The 20,338-nt window shown below is 43.4% G+C and overlaps 1 protein-coding gene across 2 annotated transcripts in view; it reads right to left on the bottom strand.

Annotated features, from left to right (window-relative positions):
- The window catches only part of TULP3 (TUB like protein 3), a 327,108-nt gene extending 312,564 nt beyond the window's left edge, over positions 1–14,544 (bottom strand). For both annotated transcript variants that reach the window (XM_069228168.1, XM_069228169.1), the window contains exon 1: positions 14,394–14,544. In XM_069228168.1, coding sequence (XP_069084269.1) covers positions 14,394–14,440 — 47 coding nt within the window. In that variant the 5' untranslated portion in view covers positions 14,441–14,544. The remainder of the gene's footprint in view (positions 1–14,393) is intronic.
- Positions 14,545–20,338: the final 5,794 nt, after the last annotated feature.

The raw sequence follows: 20,338 nt of genomic DNA, 5'->3' as shown, positions 1-20,338 counted from the left end.
TATATATAACTGAGATATCAGGGATATGACAGAATTATACATACGGTCATACACTCCGTGACATAATGATCCATACATTAACACAGTAAGGGCAGGTGATTGTTGAGCTGTAAACGAAGTTAACGGAGCCTGAATAAATGAATTTTGTGAAATAAGAGATCCCGGAGTGCGGTCGTTCGTGAAGTATTTCATGAATGTTGTTGATTAACACAGTAAGGTACACAATTATGTGTTAACTGTCCCAACCAGGAACAGATGTACGCATATGATGCAATACCAAGAGCCACAGTTCTGCGTGCACTAATTTGCCTGCAGACAGTGATGGGTATGATGAGAGTTAGAGGCACACATTTATTTATAGATATAGTAAGATACTCTAGCACATACTGATGCATACACTGATGCCTACGAGAGCAGAGGCTTGTATAGTTTGCTTTAAACATGAAAGTAAAATATGCAGAGTGTCTACCAGATAGTGATGTGACTGGTTATGTTATATTATTGAACAGTATTTCAAGCAAAGTTAAAACATTTTATTTCAGACATCTATTTGTATCAAAAACATACATCTACAATGCCAAAAAAAAAAATCATAAGAAACAGAGGAAAACATTATCTTCTTAGAACATAGAAACAAATGGGTGAATATGTGGACAATGTAGGAAAAAAAATTAACAAGCTACTGGTTAGAAAACAAAAATCTAAAATTTTTAGAAAATTGTAAAGTCTGCATAAGGTGGTCATATAAAGAAACATTGGAAATCAAACAAGGATGGAGAAAAATCATGCCAAATGAAGAGTAAGGACACACTGAAAAAGGGAGATAGTACAACCAGAAGACATCAACAGTTCAAAGAAATTAGAGCTAAAATGTTCTGGGCAAGGATAATTCAGAACTTACTGAAAAATAAGAAGCAGTATAAAAAGAGATCACAAGTGGTGAAACAAAAGAAATGTGATGAGGATGTGGTAGATGAGCCTTTTCCTTAAAGAGGAAGCTTTTTGTATCGATACTAAAAAGAACGAAAACGCTAGACAAAACAGTGTCATGGATGAAGACATGCAGCCAAAAGGAAAAGATGTATTGATAAAAGTAATAATTTCTGAAACATCTTTACTTGCGAGAGGAAGCATACCTCTAGTACAGAACCATTCTTTAACGAAGAAGGTTATTTGCAGGAGAACACATTAGCACATGCAGTTGATTCAACTAGTCAATGTTATGAGATGCATGAAGGGAGTCCCAATGAAAAAGAGGAGATTGTTCACAGAGATATAGAAGAGGTAACAGCTGAAGAGTTTCAGGCAAGGTGTAAACAGAGCCCTGTTTTTAAACAGAACTGCAGCAGTATTTGCAGAATTCGGCAGGAATCTATAGTTTTAGTAATAATTTTTGTATTGATTTTTCATACAGAAGCCTCAAGCAGAAGATACAAATTTTGCAAGGATTAGATCATGCGAAGTGAGAAAGTATACCAATTTACAAGGACATTAATTGGCATGTATGTTGAAGAAAGTGTGCCAAAGCATCTTTCATCAATTTAGGATGTTGGAAGTTCACCATTCAAAAATCCAAAGTTTAGTTAGGAGACTTTACTTTGTGAAGAGTCCGTCATTATGTTTAAGGGAAATGAAGAGAGTACTTGTGCATGGTACCATACAGGGGTAGAAAAAGTTTGTGGGGAAGTGCAGTTTTGGTTCTTTGGTCCTGAAGAGGAATCTAGGGGAAATGAGGAATTCGTAGACAAGGGTACTGAGGAAGAGAGCACAGTTGTTGCTACTGACAATTTTGAATGAGAGATTATAAAAGTTTAATACTATGTTCTGAAAAGCCAAACTATGTTAGCGTTTGCTGTAGATGCACTCACTATAAAAGTCAAAACACGAAATGTAGATTTTTTTCTCTCCAAAACTGAAGGGGAAAACAGAGAAAAGTGGCAAGATTTTGCTGCCTATTCATTTGTAGAGGAGCGTTTTGAGTTGTCCATTCAGCTAGTTTTATGTAAATAGTGCTATTATAAGTTAAATGATCAGAAAACACCAGCTAGAGTAGTGTATAACAGGTTAGAACTTGACTGTTCCAGAACAACTACAAGACTTAAATGTATACAAATAAATTTATCCTTATACAATCTGTACGTCCATTTCAGGTGATTATACGATTGGAACAAAAAACAGGTAAATTGCATCTAACAGCGTTATCGAAAGCCCTTAAAGGAAGAGTAATATATTTGCCATTAGACTTTACAAAAATGTTGAAACTGTAGGAAAAAGAGAAAGATAATGAATAGATGTTTATTCTCTGGGTAAATGGTGCACCAATTAAGAATAAAACAATTTGGCAAGAGTTAGTAGATGTTAATAAAGTTAAACAAGCAATGTTATACCTGGTTCAAAATAATGTTTATTATAAGAAGGTTAATGTGGAACCCGATGCACCAATATATTTATGATGACAGTATGCCAGGGAGTGGGCAAATAGAAAAAGTAGATCCATCCCAATCAGAACAAATTTAGGAGCACTGCAGCATCATTCCATTACATTCGAAAGAAATCATTGGAGATGCTACTGCCCGCTTCCAAATGAAGCAAGTTAAAGGAGCTCCCATGAGTGTGTGGAGAAAAAAAAAGGTTTAGAGGCTCAGTGTTTTCCAAACTTGTTTCTCACAGGAGTAGAAGGTTGGTATAATGACCGTCTCATACAAATACCAGCAGCTGAATACTGATCAACACAATTATATATAGAGGATCCAAGATTCAGACACTGTATTCCATACATATTTCACCTTCTCTTTGAGAGTGACTTGTCTGGATTTTCATTCATGCAGTGAATCACATTCTAAAAACAGGAGTTAATCTACAAATACATCTTCAAGAGATTTTGTTAACAAAGTTCATTAAAAGGATGAGAACTTAGAATACAACTTGATTAATTTAATGGTGTGCCAACAGGGTACCAACGAATATTGGTTCTGGCATCATTGTGAAATGAAGTGTATGCTGAGAAACCTAGGACCATCAACATGGTTTTTGACATGGAGTTGCGCAGAGTATGCATGGGATGACCTGAGTCAAATCTTGAGAAAAGCACACTCTAATATAAAAAGACAACAATGTAAAAACAGCTGGGGAACTGTGCTCATTAGATCCTGCTAAAGTTCGCAGATGTTTCAGCTACTGGTTCCAAGTTATGCTTGCTTTTATCTGGAACAAGAGCAATCCTCATCTTGGAGAAGTAAGTGATTTTTTTGGGGGTGGAAAGAGTACCAGGCAAGAGGTGCTCCATACATTTGCATGCTATTGTGGATAAAAAGACACACCAAAATTTGGACCAGAAAGGGATGAGTCTGAGTTGTCTTTTATAAAACACTGTGTGCATCATTACAAGTCTGGTGGTCTACTGACCTCAGACTCTCGGTGGCGGTCAGACCCCCGCCAATGCAGCGATCTGAACGCCACATTATGACTGCGCGGTTGCACTGTGGTCGGACGGCCAGAACCACCAGGATTACTCGTCTTGATGGTCCTAATCCGCCAGGGAAACGCTGCAAGCAGCACTACCCTGGAGATTACAACCCCCTTCTCCGCCCGCAATTTCATGGCGGTTACACCATGAAAAGGCTTGCGAGACGAGGTGCAGGGGGCCCCAGGGGTCCCTTGCATTGCCCATGAACTTGGCATGGACAAGGCAGAGGCCACCCTGGCCAGCACCGTCACAATGTTCACATTGCCACAGGTGGTGTACCCTACACACTACAGCATTGCCGCCATCTCTATTACGAGGTGGGAGACAATGCTGTAGGCCGTTTCCCGCTAGGCCAGCGGGTGGAAACTGAGGTTCTGCCCGCTGGCCCAGTAGGAAACTCGGAATGGCCTGCCACAGCGCGGACAACCTACCCATCGGGATTTCGGTGGATGGACTTTTCCATCCGGCGAAATCATAATAGAACCCTATGTGGCATGTAGCATACCAAAACACACTAGTGGAAAAGGTCTCAGAGAGCAAGTATGGTGTTTCCAAACACATAGATATGGAAGGTACTGTCGTCATGCATACAGGTCCAACGGAAATATTTACATAATCAGTTTTGATAAAGCGCAACTACTCACCTGTGAGGGTCTTAAGGAGCTGGTAGTGGGTCTGGGCCTCATACGAAGAGCCATGTCTTGAGGCTCTTCCTGAAGATGGTAAGTGATGGGCTTGGTCTGCGGTGCGTGGGCAGGCTGTTCCAGCTCTTAGCTGCGAGGTAGGTGAAAGATCTTGCTCCAGCTGTGGTTTTCCGGATGCGTGGGACTGTGGCTAGCACCTGCTGGGTGGAACGGAGGGGTCTGACGGGGTTATGGAATGAGATTCTGTGGTTTCCAATAGGCCAGTCCGATGTTGTGAAGGGCCTTGCAGGTGTGGGTGAGTAGTCTGAAGTTGATTTGCTTCTCCACTGGGAGCCAATGGAGGATCCTCAGGTTTTGGGAGATGTGTTCTGGTGGGGGAGGTTCAGGGAGAGTCCGGCAGCGGCGTTTTGGATGAGTTGTAGTTGCCTGATGTTCTTTGTTGTGGTGCCGGCGTAAAGTGTGTTGCAGTAGTTGAGCTTGCTTGGGACTACGGCGTGGGTGATTATCTTGTGGCAATCGCCCAAGATCCATTTGAAGATTTTGCGGAATTGGCAGAGGGTGTGCCAGCAGGAAGAGGTGACTGCGTTTACCTGTTGGGTCATTAATAGGGAAGAATCTAGGGCAATTTCTAGGTTGCGGGCGTGGTCAGTCGAAGTAGGAAGTGCGCTGACCGATGTGGGCCACCAGGAGATGTCCCAGGTTGAAGTGGAGTTTTCAAAGATGATGAGCTCTCTCTTGTCTGAGTTGAGCTTGAAGTAGCTCTCCCTCATCCAGGCAGCGACAGCTCTCATTCTGGTGTGAAAGTTTCTTAGCTTTGTCCGGGTCTTCAGTGAAGGATATGATGAGTTGTGTTTCATCGGCATATGACATGATGTTGATTCCGTGGTCTCCGACGATGACTGCAAGCAGGGCCATGTAGATGTTGAAGAGCGTTGGGCTCAGGGAGGATCCCAGAGGAACTCCGCAGCCGTCTTCTGTTGGTTTGGATATGAAGGGTGGGAGTCTGACTCTGTGTTCTTCCGGTGAGGAAGGAGTGACTCCATTGCAAGGCTTTTCTGCGGATTCTTGCATCATTGCATCATGGAGTCTGGTGCTTAAGGTGCTGTGGGAGACCATGTCAAAGACTGCTGAGAGGTCGAGGAGTACGAGTGCTTCAGTGTGGCCGTAGTTGAGGAGTGTGCGAATGTCATTGGTGGCTGCAAGAAGAGCTGTATCCATGTTGTGGTTGCTGCGGAAGCCAGACTGAGAGGTATCCAGAGAGTTGTTGTCCTCGAGGAATTGTTGCAGCTGTGAGTTTATGTTTTTTTCCAGGACTTTGACTGGGTAAGGTAGCAGTGAAATTGGCCAGAAATTCTTGATGGATCGGCTGTGGGTTTCTTCAGGAGGGGGCAGACTTCAGTGTGTTTCCAATCTTCGGGAAAGGTGGCTGTTTTGATAGAGTGGTTCAGGGTCTCGTGGAGTTCGGGGCGATGGATGCACTGGCTCTGTTGTAGATGTGGTGAGGACAGGGGTCTGTGGGAGCTCCGGAGTGAATGCTGTTCATGAAGATTTCAGTCTCGTCTGTGATGAGAGTACACCAGCTGTGGACGTTTTGGGTGGGTTCTGGGGGGATGGGTTGGTCATAGGTTCTGATGCTGGGCGGGTTCTGTGGGAGAAAGCTGTCATAGGATGTCCTTAATCTTGCGGTGGAAGAAAGTGGCCAATTTGTCACATAGGTCTTGCGACGGGGACGTTGGTGGTTTTGGAGGGAGGATTGGTGAATTTGTTGATTACCATCAAGAGTTCTTTCGTGTTGTGCAAGGAGGTGTCCCATGTTTAAACACTGCTTACAGATGTTAAATGATGAGATACAGCAAGAAGCATGGATTGCTGCCGAGGTAGACAAGGAGCCAGAGTTCCGCACCTTCAAGCCAGGATCCTCTCAGAAAACCTATTATTGAAAATGAAGCTGCAATAGCTATGAATGAAGTGGAAACAGCCATGGAACAAGCTAGTCTGGAATCAGTACATCTAGATCAGTTAGTTGGACAACTCAACAATGAGCAGAAATAGATTTACACTGAAGTGAAAAATAAAACATGGATTATGACATGACAAAAAGTAATGCAATCGCTCATCATTCAAACCAATACTATTATATATTAGTGGTCAGGCTGGTGCTGGAAAAGGCTTTTTATTCAAAGTTATCTCTACTCACAGAAAACTACAGATTCAAACTTATTGTGTAGTAACAGCACCTACTGGATTGGCTGCACACAATATAAAGGGAATAACATTACATAGACTACTTATACTACTGGTAGAACATGACAAACTGGAATTCCAGGAGTTATTTGGTGAAGCTTGTCAAGGGTAGCAGGAGTCTTGAAGAAAATGAAGCTTTTGATTACGGATGAGGTAAGCATGGTTTCAAATCTAATGCTTGCCTTAGTCCACCTGCGAATGCAAGAGAAAACTGAATACGACGCCTTGTTTGGAGAAGAGCATTCAATTGTTTTTGGACACCCACTACAACTTAGTCCTGTAAAAGGACAACCTGTTTTTAAAACTCATTCACATGATTAAACTCACTAGGAAGTATTGGCAATGTCAACATTTGGCAATACTTTCAATACAAGGAACTTGTGAAAAATATGCGTCAAGCTTCTGACATGGGGTATGGAAACATTTTAAAGGACATCAGAGTGGGAGTTCTCACACAGGCAGCAACATTGATGTTGGAAAGTCGAGTTATTAAGAAACGGTTTCCCTATAAGGAGACAGCAGCAGACCTAATGTATAACTTTTGTAAAGAGGGAAAGCATATAGTTTTTTTGATGCCAACAAATCAAGGGTGTGCTGCCTTCAATGAAGAATTACTAAAACTATGGAATGAAAACCTCTTGGAGATTACTGCTGTTGACAAAATGGAACACCAAGGAGTAACTATACTACCTAGTGAAAAAATGACAAGATAATTTCAAGTCTTTGGAGAAATCTGTTTCGAGGACTGCTGGACTTAAAAAGTCTTTGCGTGTCTGCAAGAACTGTAGAATAATTTTAAGACGTAATTAAATGTTGAAAGATTGGTAGATGGTGACATGGGTAAAATTGTTGATTTTATTAATTTTTCTAACTGTGATGATGTTCAATTCCTAGCTATAAAGTTTGATCAGGCTGAAGGCGTGAACGATGGATGATGCGTTGTATGATTTCTGCTTGTGAAAGATTTGTATGTCAGACAAAACAGTTTCTAATTTGTCTTGCACAAGTTTGAACATTAGCTTGTTTGTTTCTAATGGATTTTGATGAGAAGAAGCTAAGTGCAGATGTAAACTGTGTGAGAGTGTACAAGCGGGTAAGAAATAAATATGCTCCTGATTTAGGACAGTACCCTGTTTATGAAAAACAGATACAATATCCTAAGCGGAAACTGACAAAATAATTAAAGAAGATTATAGAGAAGACGGAAAGCAAAGCTAAAGAAGAAAAGAAAACTGAAAAAAGGATGGAGATAATGTTGGTTACTAGCTGGACAACACTAGTGGTGCTGGCTGCTATGCATATGTTGTTCTCTTCCGTAAGTAAATGCAATCCAAGAAAAACCACAGAACACATTGTGTACAGCACTTAAATTGTCTTCAACCTTTATCTCGAAACAGAACTGTATTACAATCAGCTTCAGGAATTCGAGAACTAGTAGACAAATATAGTGGATCTGTAGTATTTAATCTAAACGGTCAACACGATGCACAGGAATGTTTTATGGTTATCCTTGGAGTTTTAGAAGAAGAAAATGTAAATATTGATGATATATTTAGACTTAGTTATATATGGAACCATGTGTGTGAAGATTGGATTTCAGTTGTAGATGAGAAAGAGCAATCTGAGCTATTTCTCTACTTAACCCTGCCAACTAATAAAAAGAAATGGCCAAAACAGGACGTGCTCAACTTGTATATCAATTGTGTTGTCTACATTGCTTATACAGAGAAGTGGTAATATACATTATAGCAATGTTTCAACGATGTGGAGCAGATGGATCAAAATATGTTTATATAATATGCGGTCTTGGCATATGAAAAACAAAAGTTGCTTGTGCTTTGTTATTAATAATACATTTTATATTACAGATTAAAAACTTTCAATAGATATGTCAAACTTTAACCATAATGTCTCTTCTTTCTCTTTAAATACAGACCAAAGGACATTTATTGGCAATAATGCAAATAAGTAATTACATGTTGCTTCATTAATAGATAATCCGTATGTATTCTAATGCAGCCAGTCACTCACCCTTACAGACACTTATGCACCCATTCACAGTCATTCAGCCTCTCATGCACTCATTCACTCACCCATACAACCATGTATGCATCCACTAAGTTGCCCATACAGTCACTGACGTACCCATTAAGTAACCCAACCATACAGTCACTCATGCAGCCATACACTGCCGCAAACACCCACTGATACATTAAGTAACTCAACCATTATGTCATTCATGCACAAATTCACTCACCCATAAGGCCACTCATGCACCCATTCAGTCGGCCATACAGCCATTTATGCACTGAGCCGCTTACCCATACAGTCACCCATACAGACATTGACACACCCAATCATTCACCCAAACAGTCACTCACCAGCATGGACAGTGACGAACCCAGTCACTCAAGCATACAGTCACATATGCACCCATTCACTCACCTATACAAACACTCATGCAGCCATTCACTCACCAATACAGACATTGACACACCCAATCATTCACCCAGTCACTCACCAGCATGGACAGTGACGAACCAAGTCACTCAAGCATACAGTCACATATGCACCCATTCACTCACCTATACAACCACTCATGCAGCCACACTCACCCATACAGCCACTGATGCATCCAGTAACTCATGCACACATGCACTGGTCCATAAAGCCACTCATGCCCCTATTCAGTCAGCCATACAGCCACTTAAGCACCGAGCCACTCACCCATGCAGTAACTCACCCAGCCATTTACTCGCCCATACAGACACTGACACACCCAATCACTCACCCATAGTCACTCATGCACTCATTCTCTCAACGACACAGACACTGATGCACCCAGTCACTCACCCATACAGCCACTCATGAACCCAGTCAGACAGACAGCCACATATGCACCAAGTAACTCACTGATACATTCATTCATGCAGCCATTCACTCATCCATACAGACATTGATGCAGCCAGTCACGCACCCATAGAGTCAGTCATTCACTCACCCATACAGGTACTGACACCTACTCACTCACCCAAAGTCACTCATGCTCTTGTTCCCTCACCTTTAGACCAGTCATGCACCTGTTCACTCAGCCATAGAGCCACTTATGCATCAAATCGCTCATATATACAGTCACTCATGCAGCCATGTATTAACCCTTACAGCCACTGATGCATCCAGGTACTCAGACACTCATACACACATTCACGCACCCATACAGCCACTCATGCACCTATTTAGTGAGCCACACAGACACTCACATATCATTCACTCAGCCATACAGTGACTATGCACCCACCCACTCACTCACCCACACAACCACTTATACAATCATTCAGTGGGACCACCACCTCCCCAGGGCAAACACAAAAAAGGGGTCCTGTTTGCCCCCCCACAGCCCCTGAGACCACCACCTCACCGGGGTTATTTTAGTTCGGGGGGCACACAGCCCCCTCCAGGAGCCACAGATGGCCCAGGGGACCGCAAACCCTGAGGGCCAGCTTTTGCTATGTCCCCACAAAAAAATTACATTTTAACTAACTTGTGCTCTCAACATTCACTGCTAATTATCCCAGATATTACAGCATTCATGATAACTTCTATAACATCCTTAAATGTATATATGAAACATTAGCAGTCACATTTTTGAAGAAATAGATGTGCATGGCGAGGGTGCGAGTTATAATTACCTTAGGGCACAAGTTATACTTGAAAGACCTATAACTATAATTGCTGAATTTCTATGGTTTCGTACAAGTAAATTCAGACCCAAACTATAACGTCCCGTAACCTTTATGTTTTTCAGTATATATATATATATATATATATATATAAAAATTAAAACAGGGGGAGCTAGGAGCCCGTGAGGGGTGGAGCGCCGAAACCAGTCAAGCACTCCGGCAAGGAAACGCACTGTACCAAAGAGGAGAAACTCACTCAGGAAAAAAGGATTTTTGCTCCAAGACGACATGTTTTGTCCAACACAGTGGCCTTGCTCACATGTACAGTTTAAAGAACACCACAGAAGTCATAAGGCGTGTACTGCCTGGTGAACATAAACAACAGGCTAAACGTGATACACACACCAAAGTGATAAACTTGGGACCCATTTCTTTTTTTTTTTTTGGTGTTGACCCTAGAAGGACAAGGACATCACCAATGTTTTAGATATTGTGTGGGAGGGCTGCAGAGAGTTTTGCAGCTCCCCAGCAATACTAGAATACTAGAAAGAAGCCTGTAAGTCTCCCGGTCATTAAAACCATGACCCTGGGAGAACTTACCATATAGTTTAAAAGTACTTCCCAGACTGGAGCTTTTGCTCTTCAGCGTCACCTAGAGCTTGGTTGTATGGTTGCATTTTATGTGTTAAATATGTAGCACATAAAATACACAGCTTTTATGTTTACATTTTTGGTGTGTAAAATGTAATCTAACAGACAAGTTTATTTTATATTTTTTTCTGAAAGAAAAAATAACATTTGGATTTATTTTCAATCCCAAAATGTAATAATAAACACTAAGTGGAAAAAAACAGTCACAGACATATTTAATAAAGTCCTATTAAACTACAATTTAAGTAATCAATAATAATAATAATAAACAATTCATTGTGTTTGGTATTGATACATATACATTTGATTAAAATTACCGGTAATTCTTGGAGAAAGATGATCGATCTATTTTATATATAGGATGTTGGTTGTGGGAGTGGAGGCTTTGGCTGCCTGCGGGTGTTTTGGGGGTGGGGGGCTGTCTGGCTGCAGGGCCTGGCCACAGGCCAAGTTGGTCAATTCTACACCCTGCACACAACTGGCGACTGTGCGAATTGTGGGGTTGGCTGCAGGACCAGGCCCTGTGGCCACCACCCTGCAGAGCACAGCTGAATGATGATAATAAAATATCATGTTAAAAAAACCTAGAAACTGACTGAAAAAAAAAAACCGAAGGTTAAAGTAACGTTATAGTTAGGTGAAATGATCAGTAACAACCTAACATTTTAAACTCTAAGAAAACATAGAAATTCATAAGTTATAGTTATACAAACAATGCTGTAAATTTCACCCAAAATTTGGATGGCCTGATTTACAATGGATTCATATCCAAGGAGAAAGGCACTAACAGATAATCACTGACCACCGTGGAGTAGAGTCCACTGCTTCACCTTGGGCCCTTTGATTCCACCCTGGCCAATAACTGCTGAGAGAGCCCTCCTACTTGGGTAAGATTGCTTAAGTATTTAACTTATTGTACGCTATATATTTTTTTCCCAATGGGAAAATATTTTAATGTAAATTGCATTGAAATACACATCCAATATAACAAATATTTCACAGAAAAGATGCATTATAGCCAATACTGTTATTCCAGGGTTACTGTGACATCTATAAACCACTTGACAATCAGCTGTATGGTTAATTAGGACATTAAACGTCTTGCAAATGTAATTAGGACATTACACAACACACACATTTAACCGTTACATACCCTCTGTACATTTTTATTGCCATTGAAAATGCTGAGCAGCTGTGATGCTTGGAAATTACAAGCAGTAAAGCACGGGGACTAAATTGTAATAACATGCAACCCTCACATTGTCCAAAGCTTAGCATCTCTCCAGCAGGCTACCTCGAGTACTATTCTCTTAAAAAGCCCCGATCCCACCACCAGCCAGACGGATAGCCACATAGAGTGACACAGATTCAGTTTGTGCCCACTCCCTTTCACTGGGATACCATGATGTCTATTGTTCAGCCAAACCTTTATTTCAGTCAACGGCACTGCACCTTCTCATTTATATCTCCTATGCTTTTCCACTCCCAAGTTCTTAGCTCATATTGTGCACACTACAGACCAATTATGCAGTTCCCTAGTCAGGGGGATTTTATAAACCCTTTGTCCATTAGCTTCACATTTTCGCACCATGCATGAATGGCAATACAGGGCCACATGACTGTCAGTTGCATATACGTATGTACATGTTTTTATAAAGGCACACAAACGTATGTTTAGAATAAATAACATACACAAAGTGCAACATCCTGGTTAGTGAGGCTGTGGGTTATCTTCTCTGTTAGTATTCCCCAAAAGATTGGTCCTGTGTTCACTCCTTTACCACACCTACACCTATGCTGGTGACATAATCTGCTCATTTATTTATTTTACTACCTTTACACCGATAACAATCAAATCTTCCCTCCCCCCAACCATCGTTCTCCACCTCCATTCATGTCTGATAGCCATACATCACTGGACTACTTTGTTGTTCAATTCCGAGCTATGCCGAAACTGAAGTCCTTTGACTTCTTTCTTCAGCAACAATTATCCCTCAACCTATCACCCGCCCAAAATCTTGACTTCCACATGCTTGTCTAGAAATCGAAGCGATCTAGTATGCATGTTAATAGGAATGAATATAGGAATTACTTATTACTACTTATGCCAATGGAACATAGTGTCAAACTCTGAACATACCCGACACCCCCTTCATAGAAAGTACTATTCAGTTCAGTATTCTTAGTAAATTATGACTTCAACATCCTAAGGTAATACCACACTCCAAGCAACAGGTCTCGCCTGACTGCAACAGCCTATACAAGCAGGCATCACTCAATATTTCCCCAAATTGGAAAAGATTCTTAACTTTGGAACTAGTGGCCTATACAGACTTTTCAGACACTGTCCCACCTCAGGATATTACCACCAATTAGATAAATTCTCAGCACAAATCAAAGCCATCTACAAGCCACTGACACTAGTACCTTAAGGTTATCCGTAGCAAATTTATGACCACCTTTCTCACACATAAACCTGCTCACACTCACTGTCCGAAGCGACATTCTACCAACTAGAACATTCTGTATCACACAAACTGTATTGTACTGCATCCAGACCCTGGTCGTTTTACCTGTCAGGAATCATCTACTGGAATGCACTCCCAACTGGTAACTGGGTTTACCCCTCCCTCCGCAAGTTTAAACCCAATTAAAACTGCCATCACATGCAGCTTAAGGACAAAGAGTAATCATTGTGTCGGAGTAGGTTCGTGTCTGCCTCTGTTCTAGTTTATAAGTTATGTTAATTCTCGGCATGACTTCTACTCCCTCTCAATGTTAAACTCAATATTTATGACAACCTCCAGGCAGCGTTTTGGCTGGTTAATCGGGAGGGGAGGGGAGGGGAGGGGATTGTTGGCGACGAATCATAAGTGTTTAGAACCATCCACAGCCTCTGATTTTGGTGTTGAAACCTGGCCCTAGGAGGAAATTTACAATAACTTTTGTTTGTCGGTCACAAAATGTCATCTTTCCCATCACCTCAAACTGATTTATATGAGGCACTAAATCTACCTATAATGTGGTGTACAATCCTTGCCGTCTCTTTTCTACAATATCCATGTCTAAAACGTTATTGCCACTAAAAGAAATTAACATGCATGCATACATACATTATGACACGAGAAAAGAATCGGTCAGTAGCGCCCCAAATCAACCAATATGATGAGTATCTCATGAAAATAAATCAACTAGCACTGTACAATTGCGAATATCTGTAGAGTGGTGTTGTTGGCAGTTGGATGGTACACTACAGCTGGCGAAGAATGCCCCTTCTCATCACATTGTGCATTATAGGGGAGGGGGTTGGCCGTTTTGTGCTGCGCCGCGAACGTGATTTTACACAGCCGGAAGGTGAACGCACCAGATTGTTCACATCGTTCAGACAAGGAAGACTTTTCTGTAAACTACAGTAACTTTTCCTCGAGGACAAGCCACTACTTGAACACAGAAATATTAAATAATATCAACCACCTGAACAGGGCAGAACGCCACAACTAACGTGTTTTGAGGGATTGCTGCAAAGTTTATCTAAGGGCAAAGAAAAGTTATGAAACATAAGCCTCAGTGTGAATGATGAGAACGTTTTTTTAAGTAGACAAAATGGTCACTATCCCCGTTACAAAGAGTCGCCCCTCCCGCTGCATGGTGGATCCTGCGCCTGCAGAGCCCGTTAGACTGTCACTGAAACCCTCCTTTGCGGCCTACCTGATCCCGCAGTGGCCAGCGGGTAGCCGGGTTCTAGAGCTCTCCATTCTGTTCCCTGCAGCCGTGAAGCCCCCGGCCCCGCCGCATCCAGACTCCCAAGCCGGCCCAAGCAGCACCGCTGCAGCGTCTGCCGCGTCGCCAAGGCCCGACCCCTTAGCAACCGCACCCCAGAGCAACGCCTCCCTCTATTGGACGAGACGCTCGGGTGCGTCACGAGCGATTGGTCGTTGGGCGGACATGGGCGTCTAGCTGGGTTGTTAGGACGATGGCCGCACGTGCGCAGTGCAGGGTACGCGGAGCGCGGCCGAGCCCGCAGGGCCTGTCTTAACTTATTCAACCCCCGCTCCGCATACCTGCGGACGTCTTGAAGCTGCGACTGCAAACAGCGAGTTGTACAGATAATACAAGGGAACGTGAGTCGCAAAGGCAGATTAATGAGGGAAAGTGCTTTTGGAAAGGAAAGTAGCAACTCATGGAAGCAGTTAAAGGGTCTTTTAGGCCACCTTAATGTAGAGCCGCTGTTGTTTATGTACGGACAGCGCCGGGAGTAGTTATAGGAGCTGTTTGGGCCTGGATGCAACAGTATACTTTGCAAGGAGAGCTGAATGTTTAAAAAAGTTTGAGCCCATAGCTGTTAGCAGGGCCACTGAAAAAATGCAATGTATTTGCCACCCGGGGTTCTGTAGACTATGCTGAGCGTACACACACAACAGTGACAAAGGGGAATGAACACCTAGGCCAGTCCTGAAGTGAGCAAGTAATTTGTCTGTGTTCCTTTTTAGGTGTGGGCCCTGTCAAGGTGCAATCAACAAGACAGAAACCGTAGAAGCCAGCCTCAGCAGACCCACACCAACTGTAGTCTGGAATACCACCCCCCAGAGGTGATCGGAGTCGCTGTGCATGAGGTCCGAGTCGGTCAATTAGGGTAATCAATACCCTGACTAAGAAGGAACAAGTGCACCACACGAAGAACAAAGAGAACTGGTGGAAGGTAAATGAAATGGCTAAGGATGACTCAGAAGGTATTACATATATGGTACAGAGCCCAAGGAACAAAAAGCCGTCCCCCCCAACTACTCTGCAGAGCGACCATCACAGACACAGTCGTGCCAGCTCTAATAGTCACAGAGGTCATTAGTCAGTGTTATGACCCACCAGTAATACCTGCTAATTAGGCCCTAGACTGACGATCAGACACAAACCAAAATATACACATATGGTGAAAGGATCCACTTCGCCTAGTTTGAGCGATGGATGTAAAAGTCTAGCACTCAAGAAATCCACACAGTATTTCGTGTGACAACAGGGGAGATAAGGAACACTAATTGGATGCCATATGGCTGAGGACCTAGGCTTAATTTTCTTCACCAGGGAGATCCACGACCTTCTGGTTGATCAGATCCTGGAGAAATTCCCAGAGCTCTTCCAGGAGCTCGACAGCAGAAAAGGGACTCCCATCAAACAACACATGGACAGAACAGCCTAACCAACAGCTCTCCAATGTCACAGAGTTACACTTCACATGCAGAGTCAGGTCGAGGTAGAACTAGAGAAACTGGAAAGGATGGGCGTCAGAGAAAAGTATCTCTATCGACGCCATGGGTGTCACCCATGGTGATAACCAAAAAACTTAAGCTACCAGGGGCAATCCATCTGTGCATAGACATGACACTGCCAAACAGAGCAATCAAAAGAGAGTGTTGCATCACCACCCCCCCCAAAGGACAATATTATCGCTGATCTGAACGGTGCAAAATGTTTTTCAAAACTTGACTTGAATGCAGGTCATTACCAGTTGGTGCTCCATCTGAGCTGTCATTATATCACAGTGTTTTCAATGCATGAGGGGCTCAAGAGGTACAAGAGACTAAAGTTTGGAATCTCATTAGCAGCAGAAGTATTCAAGAACACAGTCCGGGAGACACTTTAAAGGCCTGATGGAGTTCTGAATGTCAGAGATGATATTTTGATCTATTCCACTACACTGGCTCGTTACCAGAAACGTCTCAAAGCTACCTTTTGAAGGTTGAAGGAGAGTGAACTGACCATACGTAAATAAAAATGCTCATTCTTCAAATCAAAGATTACATTCTTTGGGTTTGTTTTCTTGGGGGGAAAACTCCAGGTTGACCCCAGAGAGTCAGCTGTAAATCTAGGAGCTCCAGCACCCAAGAGGGTCAATAAAGTTTGCAGCTTCTTAGGTATGGCAACATACAGAGGCTGTTTTTTTACCCAACTTGGCCACACTGCTCAGAGCACTCACAAAAACTGGAACAAAGTGGACATGGGTGGGGCCCTCTGAAACAAGGGGCGCTGGACAAGATTAAAAAGATTTTCTCCTAGCAGACGCAATAATGGCAAACTTCAACCCCAAGAAAGCTATTGAGCTGGTAGTAGATGCTAGCCCAGTGAGCCTAGGTGCAGTTCTAACCCAGGAACCCAGAGTGTGGGAATCGCTGGTGTTCGTCAGGCGCAAATCGAATGGGAGGCTCTGGCCATCAAGTGAGTAAGCCACTACTTCCACCTGTAGATCTATTGGAGGGAATTCAAAGTAATCACTGACCACAAGCAATTGGGCAACCTGTTTGCAGACACAGCCCCACACCCACCTCCCAAGATCAAGCGGTGGGCCATGCAGTTATGCCCATACAGATTGCAGGTGGTCTACAGAGTAGGAGCCAGCACCCAGACAGACTTGCTCTTATGACCCCCCGTTCCGGTGGAGGGGCAGTACAGTGACGCCAAGGGGGCTGAGGAGTTTGCCTACGTGGTAGTAAGGACTGCTTGTCCCAGTGCAATGACATTGGAGGTCATCCGCCAAGGATGACGGTGACTTCCAGAGGGTGGCCAAGACCATCAGTAACTACGCATGGAAGCTGTGTCTTCGAGATGCCAACCAATGAGGGGCACACCATGAAGAAGTCACGGGCACCGCATTCGTGGAGAGCACGCAATGAGCTGAGCTCCATGGCCGAAGGAAGCACAATGAGAGGCCATCACATTGTCATCCCAAAGACACTGGAGAACCGAGTGATTGAGCTAGCCCATGACGGTCATCAAGGGGTAGAGAAACCCAAGGCGAGAATGAGGGGTAAAGTGTGGTTCCTAGGCCTGGATGACTAAGTAGAGGAGGTGGTACAGATGTGCCAGACATGTCATAAAGTTGTGTCATTGGAAGTCAGGTGGCATCAGCCCTTGTGGCCTTGTAGGGACCACCGACAGCCACATGACAAAAAGTGACAGTTAGGAGCACACCTGCCTAACATCCCAGCAAATGATCAGCCCCATTGCATCATGATAAATGTAGTTTCCTCAAAAAACGAACTCCGTTAATTTTAAATATGTCACCTCTAAATAGGTGCAGCCTTTGCTGTGCATCTCTGGACACATGTATGTGTTTCTGGGTTAATCCCTTCTTCAGCAGAGAACAAATAAAGCACATTTGCGGGGTGCTGGAAATGCTGCCATTAATCATCCGGTTTCAATACCTCTTCACTGGCATGCCGGTGCCTGCTCCAGAACTCGTCAGCATTTTAAAATTAACGGAGTTCGTTTTTTGAGGAAATTACATTTATCATGATGCAATGGGGCTGATCATTTGCTGGGATGTTAGGCAGGTGTGCTCCTAACTGTTTGTGACTTTAAAAAGGCTCCCTTGAGCCACTGGGCTGACGAGCTCTGGAGCAGGCACCGGCATGCCAGTGAAGAGGTATTGGTTAAATCCTGACTGTGAGGTGATGGAGTCAAGCGCAGGGGTGACGCACTACTTATCAGACATTAGTTGCACATCAATACCTTGTGCTCCATTGTCCCAGTCCCTTTCCACTCCATCACAAGAGGATGTTAGTCGAAACCATGAGACATTCCTTGTGGTTACCGCTCTGATTTTTCGGGCAGTTATCATGATCCCATTTACCCTGACTACTGTCCAGGCACCCCTCTCATACTGGGTGTGGAACTTCCAGCGAGGGTGGCGTTCTCTTACTAGGATACAGTATCCTACTTTCAGGTTTCTATCCATTGTTTGCTGTGCCTGATTGGCACGTTTGTTTGACCTCCATCGCCTCACCTGCATTCCCCGCTCAGCGAATGTTTCTGGCCTCCAGCCGGGGCCAGTGGGAATGCTGTCTTTAGAGCATGAGATGCATGCGGTGTGCTGCATCGTGTCATGGGGGTCCGAAGAGGAGACAGATGATACTGCAGTCCCATTGAGTGGCAGGAGTTATTAGTATGAATTAGGACTCAACCCAGCACCTAGCCAACAACTCTGTGACTTTGCGCCTGATTTAGAACTCAGCAGATGGGTTACTCTGCCACAAAGGTGACTGATATCCTATCCGCCAAATCTAAATCCCATTATATGCTGTGGGATTTAGATTTTGGCGGACAGGATATCCATCACCTTCGTGACGGAGTAACCTGTCCGCCGATTCTAAATCAGGCCCTTTGTGTGTGCCCAGTTGAGGAAGGTAGATGCAATCTATACATATTGCACTGACTGGACGAATCGCTGGGGCAACTTCCGAGTGTGGCTCGTACTTAAGATTAACTGACATATACGGGAATCCATCAAGATCCCACTCTGTTTCATCACTGATTATTACAGGGATATATGTGCTTGAGTTAGGACATTTCTTTGTTTATTCTGATGCACAGTAGGTGTTAACCTGGCAGTGATTCACACAAATGATTGAAATCTGACGCAGACTAAGTGTTGTCCCTACAGTAGGCGTGTTAACCATCTGAGTGCTGTTACCTGAATTGGAACCTGTGACCTGCAGATGTATACACAAATGATGGCAGATCACTAAAGTAGGTACTTTAAGTATCTGCATGCTCTCACTGGATTAAAATAAATTACCAGCATTTTACATATAGAGCTTATCAGTGTGAAGATTATTCCAATGAGGTATGCTACATGCCCTCTTGGGAACTAAAGGCATGCTGATTTCTTCCTCTCCATAAGCTCTATCCTCCTACTAGATTCCAAATCTCCACTACTGAAATTTCGTTATTGAAACTCGCTTTATTTTTCTGCTTCCCAACCACTCCAAAATAATCACTCTCACCAATTTGTGCAGTGCCTTGGACATGCGAGTGAGGAGTTTGAACTGAGCACATTTGTGTATAGGGAGCCAGTGAAGCTCCCTGAGATAATATGATGTGAGTTGGAGTTGTGCATGGGAGGTTGAGAGTGAATCTGACTGCAGAGTTCTGGATTGTTTGCAGTCTTTTAGTGACTTGCTTAGTGATACCTGCATAGATGTTGTTTCCGTAGTCCAACTTGTTGGGGACGAGGCATGAGTTACGTTTTTTCCTGTTGTTGCTTGGGAGAAGTTCTTCCTCTGCACCTTTAAGGTGGGGAAGCAGGATGCACTGACGGCAACAACATTTTCAGTTGCTGTTGAGGTTCTTGGCATGGATGCTGGTCGTGTGTATGGGTCCAAGTTCAGCCGACCACCCATTAGAGTTCTATAATGAGGTGTTCTTGTCGAAGATCACCACTTCTCTCTTGCCAGTGTTTGAGACACTTGGCTTTCATAGCAACTTCAGTCATGCAAGAGGTGAGCTTGTTTCTTGTGTTCAGGGACTTGTCTGAGAGGAAGAGGATGAGTTGTGAGTTGTCAGCATAGGAGACTATGTGTATGTGTGCATGGATGATATTGGCCAGAGATATCATGTATGCATTGTAAATGGTGGGGTTGAGGGACGAACCTTGAGGCACTCCACAGATATGATTTTGGGATTCCAAGGTGCCAGGCTGACAGCTTGTGTTCTATCCGTTAAGAAGGAGCAGATACAGCAGAGAGTGAGTCCTTGGATGCCAATCTCGTAGAAGCGTCCGATGAGGATGGCGTGTGAGACTGTGTCAAATGCTGCAGAGCGGTCAGGAGGATGAGAACTGCCAAATATCCTCTGTCTAGGATCACAAAGATGTCATCTGT

The sequence above is a fragment of the Pleurodeles waltl genome, chromosome 4_1 (genome assembly GCF_031143425.1).
Source record: "Pleurodeles waltl isolate 20211129_DDA chromosome 4_1, aPleWal1.hap1.20221129, whole genome shotgun sequence".
Taxonomy (NCBI): domain Eukaryota; kingdom Metazoa; phylum Chordata; class Amphibia; order Caudata; family Salamandridae; genus Pleurodeles; species Pleurodeles waltl.
This window is presented reverse-complemented; position numbering and strand designations above follow the sequence as displayed.